We start from the raw sequence: 23,554 nt of genomic DNA on the forward strand, positions 1-23,554 counted from the left end.
TGACATAATGTGACGCGTGGCGCGTGAAGCACAACATGGCCCAATAAGTCATGAAGAATGTCGAGGCAGAGGCATGATGATGCCTGACAAGCATTTATGCGATCTTGACACATTGTTAGCGAGGATAAGCTCAAGGAAAAAGTTGTCCTTTGACTTGGCCGTGCAGTAACGCCTTTCGAGTCGGCTACGTAAGGTGTCTGGCAAATGGTCGAGTGGACTCGTGGCGAGTCGTATTCGACAAAAAGGGGGGTCGACAACTTTCGCTTTTCGAGTCAACATGAAGGAATGTCGAGTCGTTGAGTCAGCGGAGTGGTCCTCCCCGCTGGTCTCTGCCGCCAAGTTGATTAGGGCATAGCATGTAACATACTTGTCCGTTGCTTGACAATGAGCTTGTACTTTTAGCGAATGTGAACACCATAACACCCCCCATTCTGACAAATAATTCGTCCTGATTGCTTTAATTGCTAGTGTTATTTACCCGTGTTAGCATCTTGGACTTTCATTGGCAGAAAGTATAGATATACTAATATAGCTTTGTGCCATTCTTGCCCACATTAATTAGGAAATCATACCATCAGGAAGGCTGCCGCATAATTCATATATCACTTCACCTCTTCTAGTTCATTAATGCACTAATGTTCTACAATCAATACAGTCAATAATAAAATACTTTTATTTTTAATTTTTGTATTAATGCACAAGAAGAAGATGAAACCAACTCTTGAAGTGATCTTCAATTCTTCATTTTATTGCTCACAAACAAACATCCTTACATATCATCGACTCTTTTCACAAATCGACCCTGCACATAAGATACAGTAATAATTAGACTATATCCAAAGTATTTCATTGAACATCAATTGCTAATAATTACATGCTTATTATCTTCATCTAGCATTAATAAAATAAGTACCTAGCATGAACAACATGGCAGTCTTATACCCTGAACCAACTCAAATGTCGGAGTCCTAAACAAAAGTAGATTCATTTGCACATAAATGCAGCAAGTTTTTTACGTTATAGAATACAAATTGAGAACCAGAAGTTGTGATCCTGATCATGATATATATACAGTAGATAGACATGTATTATAGCAACTTTGAACAATTTGACGCCATTACTGTCAACCTGTTTACTGAAAACAATGATATTCTAACAATGAAAAGCATATGTTAAAACCGCGAGTATCTTGATTACTGCTATTATTCAAACTTACGAGATTTTGTTTTGTGCGTATTCTATACTGCAAATGTTACAATCATTATCCTATCCAATCATGTAACGAATGAAGACTACATGAGTATTTTCCTTATAGCAGATTGACTCATTATTTACGTGAGTATTTTCCTTATAGCAGACTGACTCAATTATTTCGGAGCTAAGGCTGAGAATTTGTCTGGTCCAGAGACAAAAAGTTGGGTATCTCTCAGTGGAGTGATGCTTCTGATTATAGCACTAACAAAAGATGACTGTTTTGGTTGTACCTTAAATAGTCCATTGCATAATTTGTGCAGAGGGGGAGCACATTTTTGAGCTCAGAACAATCACCTCTAGTATTCAATCCAATTTTCTGCTTATGGTTGTTGGCTTTGACGGTGGCAGGAGGTAAATTTGAGATTGAAGTTAAGGATTTATGTTTACATGTGGTAAGTTGATATTTCAGCAGTTTCATATCTCTGTCAGAGTCAGTGCGTATGCACTTAACCATTACATAAAATAGCATTATTTACCAGCGCACCATTTGTATGCTGGAGTGTGCTTAACAGGGGAAATTGTAATATTAAGTGCTAAAACAGTTTTTTTTTTATAACTGTGCCACGTGATCCAGCAATGTTTCCTTAATCTTTTGGATCATTCGCTAATATGCAATTCGTTATAAATTTTTGTGGATATTAGGTTTGTCTGTCCTTTTCTCCCCCTTTGTGTGAAAGTCATAATTGTATATATAACTCTCTCTCTCTTATAATCTGTTCTTAACATAATTAAAGTTTGATTTCTATTAATAAGCAGATAGTTTGGTTGATTAAAATCGATATGTTATTTATTTGTAACGTGGGGCATAGACGTACTCATGTCAGGACATCTTTCAGTCCATTTGCATAATTTGCCTGTTTTGCACCAGTAAGGGCTCACAAGATCTATAATGGAAAGACTACAACGCGCATGGCTTCAATGGTCACATATGTCTCGCTTTTTTTTTTGATGCGTCATTATTGGCACAGGAAATGGAAACACCCATTAGTAGGCTCATCTATTCATCACTCCTCTGTGCAAGAAAAGTCTATATTTGAATATTTACCCAAAAAAAGAGTCTATATTTGAAGATACTATTATGAGTTTTGGATTGTTTTTGCCAAAATACTACAATTTTTTTTCCTCATAAAACGTGAAAGTTTATGAATTATGATAATTTTCCGAAAAGTCTATGTAACTCGCATAAAGTAGATTACACATAACTAGCCCGCTTTTATATACCATCAGTTGTACTTAACACCCATCAACTCTCGTTTATCAGCGGTTAGCCTCTCTTAGTTCATAAGATTGCAACTTATTAGCCTCCCTTAGTTCATGAGATTGTAACTCATCTTTCTAAAAGTAACAATTCACGACTATTAAGTACTAATAAATGATTTGATAACGTGTTAAGTGCAATTGAAGGTATGGATGATGGGGTTTTGGTACTGTGCAATTTAGGCGGGGAAAGGACGTGACGCCCACAAAAATTTTGAAGTATGTGGGATTCATATATATCATCTCTAATTAGATGGTAATTGGAGAGGGTACAATTATTTAAATTCTTAATGTCCATTCCAATTTCAAGAGATAAGATGACACCACATAGGATTTCCACAATCACAAATCGTGATCCTCACAACAGTGATCTTTAAAACAATAGCGGTTTTCAACATAGATGGAAAATTCTACGTGACATCGTCTTATCACTTGAAGTTGAAGTAAGCGATGATGACTAAGACAATTGGATCTTCTTCAATTACCGCCTTAATTGAAAAGGATCAGTTTGGTCAAATCCAGATTCACATTAGACTATAACAAATCTTCAGAAAGATTGCTTTCTTCTTTCCCCTCACCTTTTCACATGCAAGAGACACTATAAAGCTCCTAGTTAAGCAATTAATACTCAATCATAGTAATCATGATGTGAAAGTTTAAAGATTGATCATGCACATGTCAAGCAATTAATACTCAATCAGACCATCAGACTATAGGAAATTGTTTCGAATGAATGAATATATATTACTTTCGTCGAGAGTTTTATTACCTTGATTCGGGGACGTTTCTCTGCGTTGAGCTTTCGGACTTCATATCTGATTCGTTTAGCGAAGAGTCTGCTTTGCCTCTTGGCTTTGTATCTCATCACTCTCTCTTCCCTTTTCATTTTATTATTATCTCCTTCCGAGATTTTTTCCTTACCATCTACCTCCATTTCCGGCACTGCCCGTGCGCTGGCGTTTCCCACTTCCACCAAAACCTGCATAATTTGGCCACAAGTTAATTATGGGTCTAACATAAAACCATCAAAAACTATTTTTTTTTTTAGAGAAAAACATTAATACAAACTTTTATATCTACAAGAAAATATATATATATTAACAGTGTTATCTGAACGGGTAAAAGTCTAAAATGTACGGTGAGAGAAGGCGGTTGAAGGAGTACTTATATGAAATAAATAGGGATAAAATATCCAAAATATATATTTTGTGTGCACCCTGTGTCAACTTACACCATCGTCTATTAATCACGACAATTTAATGAAAATTTTATGTTATTTTTTTCTAACAAAAATAGTATTAAAAACTTGTAATAATCATGTTAGTTTGTGATACTTATTAGACTAAAAGTATTTAGTCATTTTTTCCCAAGATTCTAAAAAATATTATGATTCTTATATATATATGAAGCTGTAGATTGCTAGGACACAATATTATGCTAGTGTTTGATAAGACGGTGGATCCGGTACGCATGTGTAATGCCGAGATTCCATATTGTGGTCCAATTTTATTTGACAGGGGCGGATCAACTTTGGAGAAGCTTTAATCAGGGGTGCAATCATCATAGTTTTTTATTTTAAACTTGTGTACTTTGAAGTCTCGGAATTTTTTTAAAAAAAATTTGCCCTAAAATCTTAGAATTATGAACTTATCACATACTTTGATTGTTATTATTAGGGAGTAAAAGTGAAATAGTTTTCAATTTCTAAGATGCAGTATTTTACTATTCTCAAAACCTGTACTCGCACTTTTTCCTCCTCTTTCTTCTAGTTTGAACTTTTTCTTCTCTCTCGGGATTAGAAGCATATTTGGATCTATTGCAAACCTAAGTTAAGTGAAGAACTACTAATTTATTGTCAGAACCAAAAACCAAAGCATAAATTGATCAATATGAAGATCTAAATTAAACAACTTCAATGAGTAACAAATTAAGATCCAAAGATGAACAAGCGAGAAATTAAAAATCCTATCATCTTTGTCATCATTAATAACTCTTCTCCCATCAAAACAATTCACTCAGAGAAATCACTTAAATCAAGAAGCCTCCAGGCTCCATCGCATGCAATAAGTTATTCAGTAGAAAATCTTCTTAAAAAAGCTCTTAATGATATAATAATAACAGGTAAATTGCGTATATATATATATATATATAAACATTCTAATCTATATCTTAATGAACACTTAACCGTTCCCTTAACTATTTCAGTAGTACTTAACACCCAATGAATTCACAGCTTGGGAAGGATAAGCTTTCAAATAAACCTCCTCTCGCTCGTGAACCAAAGGATGTTAGATACTATTAAAATTATGCGCAAGGGTGTCATATGCAATTTACCATATATACAACTAATCAAAACTTCTTAACGTATCAATTTCGATCAACTCAAAAAGCTTACGTTAGAGGGAACAACGCTATCATCCTCGTACCAACCCTTCATCAACTCCGGCACCACCTGCGGAGCTTCTCCATCGATAAAAACCGGCCCTTTATCCGACCACGCCGACCAAACCTCCTCGTAATCAAGCTTCAGCTTCAACAGCCCCCCGTTCTTCTTCCTCATCCGCCCCTCTTTCTCCTCATGTTCACAGAACACCCACCTCTCTCTGCCCTTCAACGCTCTCCTCGCCAAACCCTCCTCCTCCAAATCCACCGCCGACGATGACGCCGGCGACGGAACCTCGCCGAATGATGACGCGGACGACGCCGATGAGCCGAAGATGTCGCTGATCTTCGTCGTGGGCTCGGTTTCTTGGTGTAGAAGGACAGGCGAACTGTCAAAATCGTTATCGGCTTCTCGCCCGCCGCCTCCGCGGTTCAGTCGCGGGCTGAGCTTCTGGTGGTGGGCTTAGTTGGGCCTTTAGGCTCATGAACTTGGGCAGTTTTCGGGTTTTTGGCGATTTCTTCTTCTTCTTGGATCTTGATTTTGATCTCTTGGAGCTCATAGTTGAATCTTGTTTTTAACTTTTTTTTTTTTTTTTTTTTTGGGTTTGGGTTTAGAGATTGGTGGAAATGCGGCAGGATCACCTAGAAAAGGTTTTAAGGTAAGAGGGTGCACTTTTTGATGAGTTGGATTTTGTCGGGACACGTGGCGGGATGGGATTGGGTGAGAGCGTTGGATTTTGGTGTTATCTGGATTTCGTTTGCCATATCTCTTCTGTGTTGACTAGTAAGATTCGGAATTTTTTTCCCCTAGGGTTAGAAAGTGAAAAATTTCCAGACATAGAGCTAAGTGTAAATAATATTAAAACTAACGGTTAATTGCGAATAGATTTCCCTGTAGTATCACTAAATTGTGAATATACCTCTATAGATTTATCTGTGTAGATAGACTTCATGCGGTATTAGCTCAAGTGCAAATACAAATTTTTTTTGACTTTTTTTAAAAGTCAAAATAATTGCTAATTAGGAGTTTATCTTCACTAACAGAACTATATAGGGGGTCTATTCGCAACAAATAGGGGGAGGGTCTATGCACAATTGGGTCACATTAAAGCGGGTTTATTTTCAATTAACCCTAAAAATTAAAATATTATGATATATATTATTATAAAACTATAGTTAAAGCGTATGATGTAATGTATATTAGAGTATTAAATACCTCATATCTCTTGCATAGTTTATTTCCTAACAGTTCTTTTTCTTTAAAAGTATACTTAATTAGAATTTAGACCTACTTAGAAAACCACCTACATGATTCTTGAATGACATAACATCCTTCTTGGTTTTTATACCGACAGTACTTTATTTCATCACTTTCAAAAATTCAACTTCTACTCAAATAATAGTCTATTTTTTACATAATTATCGAATTTCAACATAATAATCTTATGTATGCCTACACCTTCTATTCAAATAATAATCTATTTTTTTATATAATTATCAAATTTCAATATAATAATCTTATACATGATTGCAGGGGAATACAAATAGCTGTGATATTCCATGTCAACGTCAATTTGTAGAAAATGAAATGAAAGGGCCAGAGGGATTTTTTGCAAATCATACAAAAATAACCATAAGTATATAGCTAACATTACTATAATACAATTGAAAATTACTCATATGAAAATGCGACGTGGAGTGAGGGTGTCCACTATCTAATCCGCAATTGTGAAGAGTCAGGGAGCTCACGGGTTCTGATAAGGGAAAAATAGAGTGTCGTGATCTCATTTGTCTTTTTAAATTTTGTGGGGCCCCCTCGTAAAATGCTTATCTTCGGTTTTCATTAAATGGTAAAACTTTTTGAGAGCACGTGTGTTGCATGTTCACGATGAAACATCTTTCTAAGTCACGTAGATCTGACTATGCATTGGCTTTTTTACCTATGTTTTGCGAGACTTGTATATTTAGGGCATCTCCAACAGCTTCTCTAAAAAAATTTTCAAAATGGGAAAACAAAAGTCATATTCTCCAAATTATTTTTACACCAACTCCAACAGCTTCCTCATTTTGAAGAATCCATTTTTTTTTATTCAAAAATTTAAAGAATGCTGCAGATTTGAAGAAGCTTCCTCATTTTTTCTTAAGACTCCCTATTTTGGGGAATGAGATGGAGAATCTGTTGAACCAAAAACCTAACTATATTCTTCAAAAATAGAAAATAGGGAAGCTGTTGGAGATGCTCAAAAAGGGTCCAAACGTTTTGCTTAGTTGATTAAAAAAATTGGGAATAAATTGTAGAAAGAAAGTTCTAACGTGCAAAATTAAACTCAAAAGGTGGTCTATTTCACAGAATAAAACAGTGATCACAAGCCTAGTATTGCATGTACAGAAGCTAGCTAGCTTCTTCTTATAGGAGCATGGAAATCCTAATAGGTAGGCCTAGGCCACGCAGGTAACTTATCTTCGTATATGGGTAGAGATCCTCTGTATCCCTACTTGTAAAGAAACTCTATAAATTACTACTTAAATCTCTTCATTCAATGAACCCCATATTAGTACCTAGTACTTCTAGGCTATCGTTTTAAAAGAATAAATTGCATGACTTTCACTTTACAAGAATAAATTATAGATAACACTCATCTTCTTCGTCAATTGCGGAGTTTAAGTTCCAATAAATTGCTGTCAAAAAATGAACTTATTAGCATGTATATAAATTTGAAAATAAATTGAATAGAAAACAGGCCTGATACGGGTAGCAGTCGCGCAAAGCACTGTCCTAGAAGATTGAGGACCCGTCTATCGCTCTGACGCCCCTAGCGGTAAAAGCCCCCGGAAACGGCCGGCCTCTGTACTCGGGCGAGAGTAGTATAGAGCTTCTTCTCAGGTGAAGACGCTTGCCCAAAATAAATAACAAAGATTAAAATTTTGGAGAGGGATTAGACTGAAGAGAGAACTTCGGTTCTTGAGGAGACAGATGAGAGAACTTTTTTTTCCGTTACCGTAATTTCTGAACTGGTTTAGAGGAGGTACTTATAGGGCTTTAACTTCCCGTTTGTAAATCCATGTTTGCTAAAACTACGCGTTGCTATTGCCGAGTCAAAAGAAACATGTAAAAATAAAAATTAAAAAAAAAATCAAAACCGAAAAATGGCAACGCAGGCGTGCATTATCCAAAGCCCAAACAAGTTGAATGCCCAAAACACTCCCCTCTGGGGGACCCTCAAGGGTTAAAGAGAAGAGAATCAATTTAAACACCTACTCATTCATTACACTAGACAATATGAGACTATTGTTTGAAGGCAAATTGTCTTTTCTCCCAACAAAGCCAACATAAATTAGTTGAGGGTTGTTAATTAAGTATGACATAAGGTATAGATTAGGAAAGTTACTTGCAATTTACCCAAATAGAAAACAAGCCAATTTAAAAAGAGAAGGGGTTTCCTGCATCCCATCACGGTGAGGTTAATAAGTCAAACTAGGGCTGTCCATCCGGCCCGGCCCGGCCCGGCCCGGCCCGGAAAACCGGGCCCGGGCCGGGCAAAACCCAAGCCCGGACCCGCATAAATTTTATTAATAACTTGAAATGAAATGACATAAATTACAAGTACAAAAAATGATAAAAATAACTTCTTTATTAATAATCGGTAAATCCTTTACAAGTATAAATTTATTTCGAAATTCGTCGCATCACAATAGATGAGTACATCCCAACTAGGTTGGCACCTACTCACCCATATCACTATCATTTGCAACTTTTTTCGAAATAATTTAATTCAAATTTAAAGCTAAGAAATAAAAATTACAATTTTATGAATATTATCTAATCATTATATCTATCTGCTAGTCCCAACTCTTCAAATTTATCTTCAATCATAGCAATCCGTTCGATGCCTTGTGTTCGCTTCTCGTATCTCCACCAATCCTGTAAGCACATCACCGCTTGTACAGTATACGGATCTAAGCATGTCCTGTGGTCGTCGATCAAACGTCCTGCTGTGCTGAAAGCGGATTCCGAGGCTACAGTCGAAACCTGCACTGATAGTAAGTCACGAACCATGGTGGAAAGTATAGGATATGAAACTGATCCATATACTTTCCACCATTGCAAAATATCTAAAGCATTTCCTTGACATTTAACTAAGGAAGCAGATAAATATTCGTCTATTTCAGAAACCTCTAATCCTGATGAAGTTCCAGATCCACCAGTTAGTTCAGCTACCATTGCATACCTATCAAAACTTACACTTTTACCTCGACCTGTGCTCGAAGCTGAAGGTGCCGAAGCTGAAGACTGTTGTGTAGCTACACCATATCTAGCTGCATACTCATCATATAAGGTTTGAAAATAATTTCTAATAGCTACATAATGAGTAGTAGCAGTAAGGGTGGATCCATCATCTAAGTCTATAATCTGTCCACCATATAATGATTGTAACAAACTTCGAAGGCCAATTTCCTTCAAGCATGGATCAATAAGAACACCAATACCAAAAATATGAGGAATAGGCCTAAAATACTTATTAAATTTACTCTCCATTTGAAAAATTATATTTCCAAAAGTATCATCCATACGATATTTTGCAAAAAATTTTTGAATATTTAAAATTTGTAAAGCAGCTAAAGTAATAGTTGGATAATAACAACCAGATAATAACATAGTAGCATCATAAAAAACTTGTAACATCTCATTTAATTTACATATAACTGTCCATTCATCTTCAGTTATTCCATAAGCACTACCAGAGCTAGAACTAGAAGCATAAAAATTTATAAAATCATTTATAATTTCTTTATATTCTATTGCTACAGATAACATTGCATAGGTGGAATTCCACCTATGGTCAACATCTTTTGGAATTAGTCTAGGCTTATAATTTTTTCTTTTACAACATTGTTTCCATCTTTTAATTCTCATTTCAGAAGCATTATGCATATTAGTAACTGTTCTAACTTTTTCTATCATGGGTTTAATTTCAGAAAATGCACTTTGAACAATTAAATTTAAAATATGACAGATACATCTAACATGAAAAAGCTCACCATGACATGGCAATGACAAAGTTATTTTCAGAAAATCAACAGCTACATTATTATTACTTGCATTATCTAGTGAAAGAGTAAATATTCTTTGATCAATTTCTAGTTTCATAAGTTCTTCAACAATTAAATTTGCAACATTAATACCAGTGTGTGACTCTTCAATTGCAATAAAAGAAACAACTCTTTTAAACATTTTCCAACTTTCATCAATCCAGTGTGCTGTTATACATAAATAACCAGTTTGCACTCTAGATGACCAAATATCAGAAGTTAAAGAAAATTTGCAGTTTAAATTTTTAAAATAAGAAATTATTTTTCCCTGTTCCTCAACATAATATTTTAAAATATCACGTTGACAGGTTTGACGAGAAAATTTTGTAAATGCAGGATAAAAACCATCTCTAAACATATCTTCAAATTCATCATCTTCTACTAATTTAAAAGGAAGGTTTTTAAGAACAATAAACCTGATTACGCATTTCCGGGCTCGGGCAGCGTCATAATTCCAACTGCCGAGGGTACCTGAAGAGGATGATTGGGAAAGCATAGACTGCCGGATATCACCTTGTAGATTTTGGCCTTTGTTGTGTTTTTCAATATGCCGTTTGAGATGGTTGGTGCCGCTCTTATGATGAGCTTTGAATATCTGGCCGCACAACGCACATTTCGCATTCTGAGAGATGATCCTACCGTGTTCATCCTTGGTGACGTCTATCTTCTCAAAAAAATTCCATACATCAGACCTCGGCCTTTTTGGAGCTCTTGGTGCCGTAGATTCGTCGCCACCAGATTCAGGATTAACACCGGTAGGATGAGGAGTTGTTGTAGGAGGACTCATCTCTGGATCGGTAGGAGTTGCATGTTGCTCTTCATAATCAGACCCAGAAGCCATTTGTTGGAAGTATTAGAAAATACAAAAGATTATAGGATAGTATATTAGTATGAGATAGTATAAGATTGTATAAGAGAGTAGTAGAGAGAGAAATAGATGAGTTTTGTTGTGAGAAAATGAATTGAAACCCCCCCTCTATTTATAGAAGCAACCCCCTAGGTAAATGACCAAAAAACCCTCGATTTTTAGCCGTTTTTTGACCGTTTTAAGGGGCAAAACGGTCACTTTTGTGACCGTTCGGCCCAGCCCGGACCGGGCAACGGTCACCTTTGTGACCGTTCGGCCCGGGCCGGGCCCGGACACCGGGCCGGGCCCGGGCTCCGGGCTTTTTGGACACCCCTACAGTCAAACATGTAGTAAATCGATACTCTATATCTAAGAAAACATGCCATCCGAAAGTCCCATTAATATATATATAGGATACTCGTTAAAAAAAGGCAGAAGAAAGAAAAAAGGGCGGACACCGGGCCGGGCCCGGGCTCCGGGCTTTTTGGACACCCCTACAGTCAAACATGTAGTAAATCGATACTCTATATCTAAGAAAACATGCCATCCGAAAGTCCCATTAATATATATATAGGATACTCGTTAAAAAAAGGCAGAAGAAAAAGAAAAAAGGTTATTGGTAGGACATATTATCATAATAGAAAAGAAAAGAAAAAAACTATCTAGAAACTCTTATGTTGCATCAAAAAAATTATCTATTCTTAATTATTATAAGAAAAAGAATATCTTGTTCTTACTAATCAGTAGAGTAGAATAGGCTTGAAAGTTCACTTTTTTCTTTCTGAGAAAATAATGGACTTGATAGTTAGCGTAATGATCCAAGGATTATTTTTCCTTTGGTACCACAATGTCTCTCAAAAATGGTAAGTCGGTCTATTCAATTGCAAATAAATAATGTGGCAATTAATATAAAGCAATTTTGTAGATTCACTTACCTACCTTCTATCTTTCCCCTTAGAGCATCTCCAACCCTACTCTCCAAATTCCACTATCCATATTGGAATATTCCTAGAATATTCCAATTTGGAGAGTGGAATTTAAAGATTTGCTCCAACCCACACTCTTTAAATATTTTCTTTTTGTTGTAATCTCGTTGTTGTATCTACATACATCACATATCAAAGGTAAGAATCGAACATGAAATGTAAAAGTAAATAAACAAGAAAAGAGATAGGGAGAAAGTGATCATCTCATTTTATTCATCTTCATTTCTCCTCAATACATTTTGTCTTCCATGGATTACATTATATAGATGTGGAAGAGAATACTAAAAGTCACAAGTAGGTGAAGAGACTTCTTCTGGTAATGTCCACATTCATTGTATTTATATTTACAACACTCCCCCTTGGACATTACTACATGATGTTAATGCCTCGTTAAAAACCTCGCTAGAAAAACCCAGTGGGATAAAAACTAGTCGAGGAAAAGAGTACACGACATTAGTAGATTCTTGTTACATTAGTTGCCTCATTAAAAACCTTTAGCTAAGAAAACCCCGTGGGACAAAATTTAGCAAAGGGAAAAAGAGTATAACTATAGATCTTCGGGATCCAAACTTGTGTTGCATTAGTTGCCTCATTAAAAACCTTTAGCTAAGAAAACCCTGTGGGACAAAACTTAGCAAAAGGAAAAAAGAGTACAACTATAGTCCTTCAAGGTACAATCTTCGGGATTACGTTGAAAATTCGCTCCCCTTGATGATGACAATCTTCTGAGTCTATGCTAAGAAAAACCCAGTGGGACAAAACTTAGCGAAAAAGGGGCAAATTATGATAATAGACCTTCAGGGCCCAATCTTCAGGATTGTTCTTTAAGAATTTGCTCCCCCTGAAGAAGATAGTCTTTCAAGTCTGTGCATATTATGAACATATTTCTCATAAGTTGATGTAGGCAGAGACTTAGTGAACAAATCTGCAAGATTGTCACTTGAGCGAACTTTTTCGATGGTGATTTCGCCCTTCTTTTGGAACTCATGTGGATAAAAGAATTTTGACGCAATATGTTTTCTCATGGTTCCATTTACATATCCATTGCTCATTTGTACAACACAAGCTGCATTGTCCTCATAAAGGACATTGGGGGGAATATCATCTTTCGCTAGACCACACGAGCCACAAATATGTCGTATCAACGATCTTAATCATACACATTCTCGTGAGGTCTCATATAAAACGATAATCTCTGAGTGGTTAGAAGAAGTAGTCACCATAGTCTGCTTAACAGACCTCTAAGAAACGACAGTACCACCACAGAGAAAAAACATAACCAGTATGGGATCTGACGTTATGAGGATCAGACATGTAGCCAGTCCTAATAGCCCACCAATGTCATATCTTGGTTTCTTTTATAGAATAGTCCAAGATCTTTTGTACCTTGAAGATAGCGAAAGAAATGTTTAACGACATTCCATTGCCTCATTGTAGGATAAGCACTATACCTTGCTAGCAAGTTCACCGCAAATGCAATATCAGGCCTGGTGCAATTTGCGAGATAAAGAAGTGCTCCAATGGTGCTCAGATAGGGAACTTCTGGCCCTAACATTTCTTCATTATCTTTTTTGGGTCTAAATGGGTCTTTATCCACTTCGAGGGACCGAGCGACCATTGGTGTGCTAAGTGGATGAGATTTATCCATATAAAATCTTTCCAAAACCTTTTTCACATAGGTTGACTGGTGTAGAAAAATTCCTTCTGGGAAAATGCTCGATCTGCATGCCGAGACAAAACTTGGTTTTTCCCAAGTCTTTCATTTCAAACTCCGTCTTTAGGCATGAGCTAGCTTCTATAAGCTCCTTGTGCGTTCCAATAACATTTATATCATCAATATAGATTGATATAATACAAAACCATTTTCGAATTTCTTTATAAACACATGTTTGGTTCAAAAGTCGCTGCTGTGGAATTCATTATAACTTTGTTCGATTACAATAAATTCGAAAGAATAATCTTTTTATAAGACTTTTTCTACACAACAAAAACAAAAATTACAACTCTTGAGAAACAAACACGAAAATCGTCTATCAATTCTCGTTTTCGTGGGACTTTGCCTGTGCCGGGAACGCTTTGGTTCGTGGACCGCCGATTCACAGATCGTGAAGAGGGGGCTTATGATTCTAACTTCGTTATCGAAGTAGAAATTGAAACGATATCTTATCGAAGTAAGATAGTCGTTCTTCTTAAAATCAAGTCGAAGCTTAATTTCAAGGCGTTGCAAGAAAAGAACTCAAATCTCTGCTCTCTCTGCTCTGGAATGCTCTAACAAATGCTCGATCCTCGTCAGAAGTGACCCTAGGGGGGTATTTATAGCCTCAAGGGTCAGTAACTGCAAAAACTTAACAATCGAAGAAGTCAGTACGGCGAGACAGTGTTTACTGTCTCGCTGGGCGAGACAGCGTTTGCTGTCTCGACCCGCGAGACAGTAAATTTGCTGTCTCGCTCAGCGAGACAGTAAATGCTGTCTCGGAAAATGGCAGTTTCTCGCTGTAACTGTTCTCTCACGTTTCAAACTCCGTTATTTTGGCAGTTATCCACGTGATTTTCGCCCATGATGTTTCCCACGTCCCTTGGCAGTTAATGGACACGTGTAGGGCAGTTACAAATGTAGTTTTGACTATTTCAACACTGTCTCGCTGGCGAGACAGCAAAGACTGTCTCGCTGGCGAGACAGTTCATACTTGTTTTGATTTTTCCAAAACAGTATGAAATCCTTTCTTGTGAATTTTTGAGTGATCTTCTCTATGCTTGGGATATCTATTAGCATTTTTTGACGCCTACAACACACAAGGACAAACATCATTATGTGCATATCTCCTCTTCGGGAGGAACTCACTCAGTCGGTTATACCACATTCTACCCGACTGTTTCAAGTCGTATAACGACCTTTATAATTTAATGCTATACATGTTGCGATTCTCGTTTTCTCTTAATTCAGGAATTTTAAGTCTATCAGAGACTTTCATATAAAAGACTTATATAAAAATATGATCATGACGTACATATACTGCATATATAAATTCATAGTTTCTGCCATATTAACTTGCGGAACGTATTACAATCACTAATAGGAGAATATTTTACATCTAAATCGATGTCGGGTCTCTGCGTGAACCCATTGAGCTATGAATCTCGCTTTACATCTCACCACCTTACAATTGTCATTTATTTTTCTTACGAAGACCCATTATATCCTGCAGGGATATATGAACTACAGGTTCAAAAAATACTTTAGCGAGTTCAGCTCAGCCTCAATTGCCACTTTCCATCTCACCTAGTACGAATGCTTCAAGCACTCTATTACCGACTTAGGTTCTGGATCCAGATTATTTTCGGAGATAGTAAGAGCAACTGTAGAGGCAACTATGTTGTCGACAACTTTTATATTTCTATTATATATTTCTCCTTTTTTACAAATTCGTGGCCACTTCAAAGCTTATTTTATGTCAACCAAATCCTTGTCATTTCCCTTAACAATTGGATTTGGCCGTTCCGCATCTCCAGTATTGTGATTATCAAGTGCACGTGCAATTTACTGGAGATTCCAACTTCAGGATGAACCTCTTCTGGAGGTTATGGGAGTGACTGTCTTTCTATATATATAATTTAGTTTGCCGCAGACTTTTATCTTTTACACTAACATGTTTTATATGCTTCTGGCACAATATGCTTCTGGCATACCAAATCATCAATGATATATTCAACATGAATATGGGGCTTAGTCACTCTTTTCTTAGCAGATTATCATGTGAACTTCTGGTTCAGTTTGACTAGTACGTGGATATAAATATTGAAGATCTTTTTCACCAATGGAATTTCTTGATATTATTTTGTATTTTGGGCACTAATCTTCCCCTAATGTCAAGAATTGATCTTCAATAGAAATGCAGTCAGCATACCAAATTATAAATTGATCCCCTAACATGAGCCATAGGTACTAAATTATTGACGGAGTTTCATAAATAATATATGTACCTTCACCGAAGTCCCGTAGAGGTATGCTATGGTGGTGATATATAAACATGGACTGCAAATAAAGAATACGCATATGGGAAATGTTTCGCTTCTACACCACGTATTAGATAAAAGGAGGAAAATTGTGATATGCAGTTGGTCGGATTTGGTTTGAATGCCCCATTTAATTTAAAAAAATCCGACGAATCATATTTTGCCCAAGATGACCCAATCGCTCATGCCAGAGTTTAAAAGAATTTGGGTCCCTAAATCTCAAACTTATCGCAACATGTTGTATTTTAGGTCAGACAAATTCTAAAATATACACATATGAATAAAAACCACATAGGTTCACAAGATTTTAAAGCAAAATCAAGATAAATTAAAATTGTCTGACAAATGTATATAATCCAAATATAGAAAACCAAATAGTGTACCTTGACTACCTCAATAAGATCCACTACTTCCCCCTCGTCCAAGCTTATGAATATTAATGTGCTTCAGGCACTATGACTGAACTTGCATTATGGTTTCTCACAACAGCTGGTTGTATTTTTAACAACTACTAATGCAATGATTAGTTCATAATGCTTAATATACTTTTTAGTTGTACTATTGTAAGAGTACAATGTTACTTGTTGAATTGTATTCAGTCGAGAATTTAAAATCCAAAAAAATGGCTACAGGATAAGATCTCCTACTATGTTCATAGCCTTCCCCTTGTCCACGCGTATAAGTAATTTTCTGAATTATAGCATGTGCTACAAACACATCTCGTAAGCCAACTAGTCTGACATTGTGATTTCTAATCATCAATTGGTTGTGCTTCTCTGCGACTACTAATGTAGATATCAATTCAGAATGCTAAGTGTAATTCCTGATCATGTACTGCTGCTGGAGTACAACATTATTTGCGTGGAATAGGAAAAAGAACTTTTTGATCAAATTATTGGCTTCCATAGATCAAAGCGACCCTTCAGGGATTGCCTAGAAAAGTGAATACTTTTTTACTGAAGAATTTAATTTTTCACGTCTTTAGAAAATTTAAAGTGTTTGTCTTCTAGGCAAAGATACTTAAAGAATCAAGAGATATAATCATGCAAAAATCACAAGGGTGTCAGTAAAAATGAACATTCTAGGTCAAAAAATAAGTAATAATTATTATCATATATCACAGTGCACTAATCATGGGGATAAAAGATTAGTGCATGAGAAATTAGAAATATTCATATAATCACCAAAATTATCAGGTTCCTTTTCCTAAAGATCTTCATAAAGGTTATCTTTCAAATGTTTGCTTCTGGCAAGATTCAAAACACCACAAAGACAATTTTGGATAGAAAACTAATATTGCATAATTTCAGCGGAGAAGGAGAATCAGTGCAATTAGCAAATAAAAAATGGACCACTTATAGACGCCAACATGAGCTTTAAAAACTTACAACTTAATCTCATGTTTTCATGAGGCTTAGATTTTACTTCAAGCAAGCAAATAGAATATTTAAAGCAAAAGCATCAAATTAATATATTATGACAATTTTTTATGATTGATGCTCTATCTATTCTACGTTTTTAGCCATGTATATGTAGCATATGTTACAAAGTTCAAAGAAAAACCATTTGGATCATCCCAATAAGGGGTTCGGCCATTAACAGAAATGAAGTTCCAACCAGGTGTACATATGTAGGAGCAAATTGCATTATAATATAACATAAACCACAAAATTAATTTATATGAACTTTTGTTCATTAGATGAGATAATACATTAGAAAAAGCTCTAACAAAGCCAACTAAAGATCAGATAATAGATAGTAGAATAAACTACTCATAAAACCCTTTGGTCCTAAGAAAGAATAGAAATTAGTCTATCCTCAATAATTTATTATTTTAATGTTTAACAGTGATTGGGAAATATCAAATATAGAAGATTATGTTCCATGAAGTAGAAGACTTCTGCTAGGGATTGGAAATATTGTTATTTATATTTCCAGTGGTGTAATACAAATGCGAGCAAAACAACTAGAAAAGGATATTTTTAATCATAATGTTCTTAGATATGATGTATAAAATATAGTGATCATGATGAAGCCAACCTTCTATTTGTAGGGCTGCTAAAAAAAATTGTCTGTTTATGAATGACTACTCCTAGATATACTATAAAAAAATGGTCACTTTTCTGATGATACAATTTGAAGATAAGTACCTGCTTGAAGTTGGGTTCAGGATACATAATCAGGTTAGCCTTGCTAAACTCCGAACCCAATCACTGTGCTTTTTTTTTATCTCGTAAGATGTGTACACCGAAATATCTTTTACCACTAACGGACGATTACGTACCGGCTAGCTAGAACTTTCGTGCTGATAACATGTTGTAATCTTGTTGTTGTATCTACATACATCACATATCAAAGGTAAGAATCGAACATGAAATGTAAAAGTAAATAAACAAGAAAAGAGATAGGGAGAAAGTGATCATCTCATTTTATTCATCTTCATTTCTCCTCAATACATTTTGTCTTCCATGGATTACATTATATAGATGTGGAAGAGAATACTAAAAGTCACAAGTAGGTGAAGAGACTTCTTCTAGTAATGTCCACATTCATTGTATTTATATTTACAACACTTTTTTTTATCAAAAAAAGTCATATAAATTAATAAGGTTGCATATAGTTTACATTAATAACTTTATTTTTAATAATTTATTTGGAAAAAATAATAACATTAGAAAGGTGTCGACGAGAGCTTTAAAATAAACCCAATATTAATAATGCAATACAACATATTAAAAAAATAAAATCTGAAATAACAGTGACAAAACATACATCAATAAAATAATGAAGCAAACATAAACCTCTAATACAACATACCATAGGTCGCAAACATAAACCTCAAACATAAAATATGATAACAGATAATTAAAATTCTGACGAGTCATTATCGTTATAACTATTGGTTCCATCCCGATCTCTCGATGAAACCCCATATTCATTTCTTCCTACAGAACCCGCTTCTCCTGTAAACTGAGAAAATTCTCCTTGATCTCCAGAGGGAAATCCATATTCGTTTTCTCCTCCTACAGCTCCTCCAAGAAGCTCAGAAAACCCTCTTGGCCCTCTGGAGGAAAATCAATAGTCGAATGATAGAGCTCTATATTCCTTTCTATTAATATTTTTTGTTGATAGTAAGCACGTTCACTGTGATCGACGATCTTACTTAGATCAATCAACATAATTTGTCTATCCTCGCTTTCACACTGAAGAGCTAATTGTTGGTCACGTTGTTCTACTTCTCTAGTTCAGAATTCTAATTTTTTTTAAGTTTCATTATCATCAATCGCTCCATTTTTTTCCCTGCTCATTTAAAGTTTAGCATAGTTTTTTGGATTACCAGGATCAAACAATGATATTAACCTACTATAATCTTCAAATTTGTTTGACCAACTAGCACAATGTATTTCCTCTCCTGCTAATTATAGTATTTTAGGAAAGAATCATGATACAGGTTATTACTTTTTTTCTGGTCAATGAAGAATATATTTTCATTTACCAAATCTGAAAGTTTTTTGTACATCAAGATTCTCAATACTGAGAAATCAAAAAGAAGAAAACACAACAACACTTGCTATATTTATCATAATGAGAGCCATCCACCCTCTATTCTCCACCAAAGTGTTGTTGTTAAGAACTATAGTAAAAATGTCAAACTTGATGTCTCTCACCAACTGATCAACACCTCTACTTTTCTTTCGGAATATCATCATGTTTCATTCAATCCACACTTTGTATATAGTTGCATTCAGAGCCATTCTTTTAACCTACTGTTTGAATCCTTTACCCTTCAAGCTTTTGTTGTACCATTCCAATAGCATTTCCCAGTTACAGGTTTTCCATTTAAATTTCAACCAGTCCATGATCTTATTCCAAACTACCTTCGAGTATATACATCAAAGAACAGGTGATTCCTTGACTCCAATCCAGCACCATCACATAAGCAACACTGATTGTTTTGAATAATCCCTCTCCTTAGTAATTTGTCCAGCATAAGCAATGTACTTTGAACAGCCAACCAACAAATGAAGGAGTGTTTGGGGAAATTCAATGGCTCCCATACAGTTTTGTACCAAGGAACTGGCACCATTTGATAAGCAGGGGACAAGACAGCATATAGAGCTGAGATCTTGATCTTTGTATTTTTATAACAATCACCAATGAGCTTCTTCAAATTATCCATTCCTCCACATTGTATCGAATCTTTATCCCTTATCTTGATCATTTGTTTCCAGGTCCAGGAATCTCCAGACTTTGTTTCAACTTGATCCATAGTAACTCCTTATTTATATGAATAAACCATATATTCTTTAATGCAGCAGCAACACTCCAATTTGAAGCTGAGAAAATACCAAGCCCTCCATATCTTTTCCCTGTGCATATTTTTTTCCCATGAGACTAGTGGAATTCTGGAATCTCCCCATAAAAAATTCCCGCACATATCATCAATCCTCTGGAGCACACTGGTTGGTAAGATGTAGCTTGATGTCTAAAAAGTTTGAACACCAAGAATTACACTCTTAATAACTTGAAGTTTACCAGCATATGATAGTTTTTTGAATTTCATCCATTTTTAAAATTGACTAGCAATTTTGTTGAGTAGAGGATTGCAATCCACAAAAGATAGCCTTTTACTTATTAGAGGCATACCCAAGTATCTGATGGGGAATGTACCTTCAGTAAAGCCAAGTTGAGAATTAATTGAAGCTTTAACAGAATCTTGGACACCACCATAAAAAATACAGCATTTACAGGTTATTACTTAGCCGATGGGAAATACCCCAAATGGTCTACTCTTATACAAACAATATCCCAACCACAAGGGCCTAAGAGACAACTCTTTGCTGCTATGCAAGAAGGATATCGAAAAGATGTAGAGCGGACTTTTTGTGTTTTCCAGTCACGCTTTGCCATTATCAATGGACCATCATGTTCTTGGGACAAGCGGAGACTACACGACATAATGACGGCTTGTATTATACTACATAACATGACTGTGAAGGATGAACGCGATGCGGAACCAGAGATTATTGTTCACGACAAATCTTCAAGACCTGAAGAGATGGAGATTGATGATGCCAAACGATTCCGACGATCCCTTAATCGACATAGGAAGATTCAAGATAGGGAAGCTCATTTTATGCTTCGGATCACGCTAATTGAACATTTATGGCAGATGCACGACAACGAAGGAATATAATTTAAATATTGTAATATATGCTTGTATTTTCTTATGAGGCAAGTTAAATAGATCATCATATTTAAATTTTCATGTATGATACTTATTTATTTAATTTAAAAATAATAATTTTATAATAATACTAAAATAATTAATCTTAGCTTCATTTTAAAGATCCCAACGAGACCTTTCCAAATATATAATTATTTCAAAAATTAGATTAATAATTTTTAATTGTATTATTTGAAATTAAACATTTAATTTAAATTACTAAGAATGATGACGAAGTGGTAATTTTCAAGAAATTAAATACTTAAAAATGGTAAATTTGTAAATAATGAAAGTTTAAACAGTGATTTGTAGAGTCTCTCCAAATTCTACCTTCACTCTCCAAATTTGGAGAGTGAATCCTCTCCAATCACTCTCCAAATTTGGAGATCTCCAAATTTGGCGATGGTTCACTCTCCAAATTTGAGGGTAACAAAAACTTGATTTTTTTCTCCCCTCCTTTACACTAGTAGAAAAACGAGCAACCTAGACGGAATTTTCCGTCTAGGTTGCTCCATTTCCCGTCTAGGTTGATCCACCTAGACGAAAATCCGTTTAGGTTGCTCAGTCTATTCTGATTCCATCTAGTTTGGGTCAAACTAGACGGAATTATGTCTAGATTTATCAAACTAGACATAAAACAACCTAGACGGAATATAAAAAACCGTCTAGGTTGCAACCTAGACGGAATTCTGTCTAGGTTGGCAACATAGACGGAAATTCCGTCTAGGTTGCCACTGTTGCTACAGTAGCAACCTAGACGGAATTTCCGTCTAGGTTGGTTCTGTTACGGTAGTTTGTTTTTTGGCGGAATCTATGTTGCACGCTATATAATATCCAACACCAAATATATTCATATCCAACACCAAATATATTCATATCCAACACAATCTAATTATATTTCAATATCAAATACAATTATATTCAAATAATACATTCACCAAAATACTAGAGCGAAACATAAATTATTTACATAGACAATAACTAATTTTCACACGTCAAGAATTTATACAATGAAAGAGTTCACGAAAGCCACGAGAAAGGTAAATTTACAGATGTGAAGAGAAGTAGAAACAAAGCAGTCTTATTCTCGGGTGATGAGTAGCAGCATGGTTCATCCAGGCACCAAAAAATTGTGGAGCAGTTGGATTTGTCTTGATACCTAAAAAGTTTTATTCCCCGTCAATTACAGTTTTTTTAAAAAAACCATTGTTTTTAACTAGGAAAAAAGTCACAAAGAAGGCCATTCTTGAATGCACATACTTATCATGGTTACGGCAGCTGTTATCACCATGGCAGACACCTCTAAAACAAGGAACATGAAGAAATCCCATTTATTCCGCTGCGGTTACAGATGAGTATTAATCAGATACAACAGAATGGACATGATTACAAGAAGAATGCAAGTAGTATTTACGTCCAGAACTGCAGAGCAATGGAATCAGGGAAAACATAAGATTCGAGTTAAAAGAACAATGCACCTTTCCGATACAATTTGATACCCATGGGCAATGATGATAATGTTGTGCGCAGCGGAAATTTCGGCAGCACCTCCGGTGCGCAAGGTGCACAACAAGAGATTAGATCACAACGAAATTCTTGTTTCTCAAAGGAAACAAGAACCGAAAGCCAGATATCTCATCAAAGTGAGATATCAGCTCTTCCTCTCGGTCGAGGGATCCTACAAGCTATTACAAATCACGACAAGAACACAAATTTTACGTGGTTCGGCAAACTGCCTACGTCCACGGGGCAAGGAGGGGGAGATCTACTATTAGAGGGAGAGATACAACTAGGGTTTACAATCACTCAATCTAAACCCCCACACAAACTCTCAGATCCCTCACACAAAATCTCTCTCAAAAGGACACAAAAGGACTGCACTTTTCTCTCTACAACCGCACAAAAGACTTGAACACAGCCGGCCGCAAAACTTCACAAAATCCAGTCCTCTGTGTCCACCTTTTTCTCTGCAGCCACAAAGCAAATCTCCACCTTTGCTTCTGTTCCGCAGCCGCCAAAAGAAAACCAAACAAATCAACCTCCTTTGCACACATCCCAAAAAGAAAACCTAAGGAATATATATAGCACAACGGACAATCGGGTGGGCCGTGAAATTGTCCATGTGAACTTCTGTGTTCACACTATGGTGAACTTTGCTGCTCTGCGTGATTGTGATGTTAGTGGGCCCTCCCACGTTCACAATTCTCCACCTCGGTGAAGTTTTTTCAAAACTGAGCCGACACCAACCAAATCAAATGTCTCACTTGTTGCGTCCAGGACGTCGTGGAAACCCTTCACGACAACGAACTCAATCCACAACAAGTCGAGACCCAAACGGGAGTGCGCACTATGACGCCCTTGGGTTCACGCAAGGCTGCAGTCCAAGGTGAAACCAAGAATGTCAAACCTGCCATGCACCACACCGTACAATAACATGTTTTACCATCACAATTCTATCACTCTAGTAGAGTCAATAATAGGTGTATGTACAAAAAC

At 35.9% G+C, this 23,554-nt stretch overlaps 1 protein-coding gene and 1 long non-coding RNA gene across 2 annotated transcripts; both read right to left on the reverse strand.

The window, feature by feature from the left end:
- Nucleotides 575-13,435, reverse strand: LOC109838232 (zinc finger protein CONSTANS-LIKE 16-like). The gene is made up of 4 exons (XM_020406690.1): nucleotides 13,204-13,435; nucleotides 4,907-5,355; nucleotides 3,281-3,490; nucleotides 575-802 (listed from the first exon to the last, which is right to left on the reverse strand). Exons 1-4 carry the CDS (start codon nucleotides 13,433-13,435, stop codon nucleotides 770-772), a joined length of 924 nt encoding a protein of 307 aa, XP_020262279.1. The 3' UTR covers nucleotides 575-769.
- On the reverse strand, nucleotides 22,107-22,578 carry LOC109835941. The gene is made up of 3 exons (XR_002245743.1): nucleotides 22,537-22,578; nucleotides 22,319-22,397; nucleotides 22,107-22,217 (listed from the first exon to the last, which is right to left on the reverse strand). It is a non-coding gene; the product is annotated as an uncharacterized LOC109835941 (long non-coding RNA).

The sequence above is a fragment of the Asparagus officinalis genome, chromosome 4 (genome assembly GCF_001876935.1).
Source record: "Asparagus officinalis chromosome 4, Aspof.V1, whole genome shotgun sequence".
Taxonomy (NCBI): Eukaryota; Viridiplantae; Streptophyta; class Magnoliopsida; order Asparagales; family Asparagaceae; genus Asparagus; species Asparagus officinalis.

Coding starts and splice junctions, on each gene's coding strand:
- LOC109838232 (XM_020406690.1), bottom strand. CDS start 13,435: ATGGTCGCTCGGTCCCTCGAAGTGGATAAAGACCCATTTAGACCCAAA. Junction 5,356..13,203: donor TTTCTTTCGCTATCTTCAAG/GTACAAAAGATC, acceptor GGCCCAACTAAG/CCCACCACCAGAAGCTCAGC. Junction 3,491..4,906: donor ATAGCGTTGTTCCCTCTAAC/GTAAGCTTTTTG, acceptor CAAATTATGCAG/GTTTTGGTGGAAGTGGGAAA.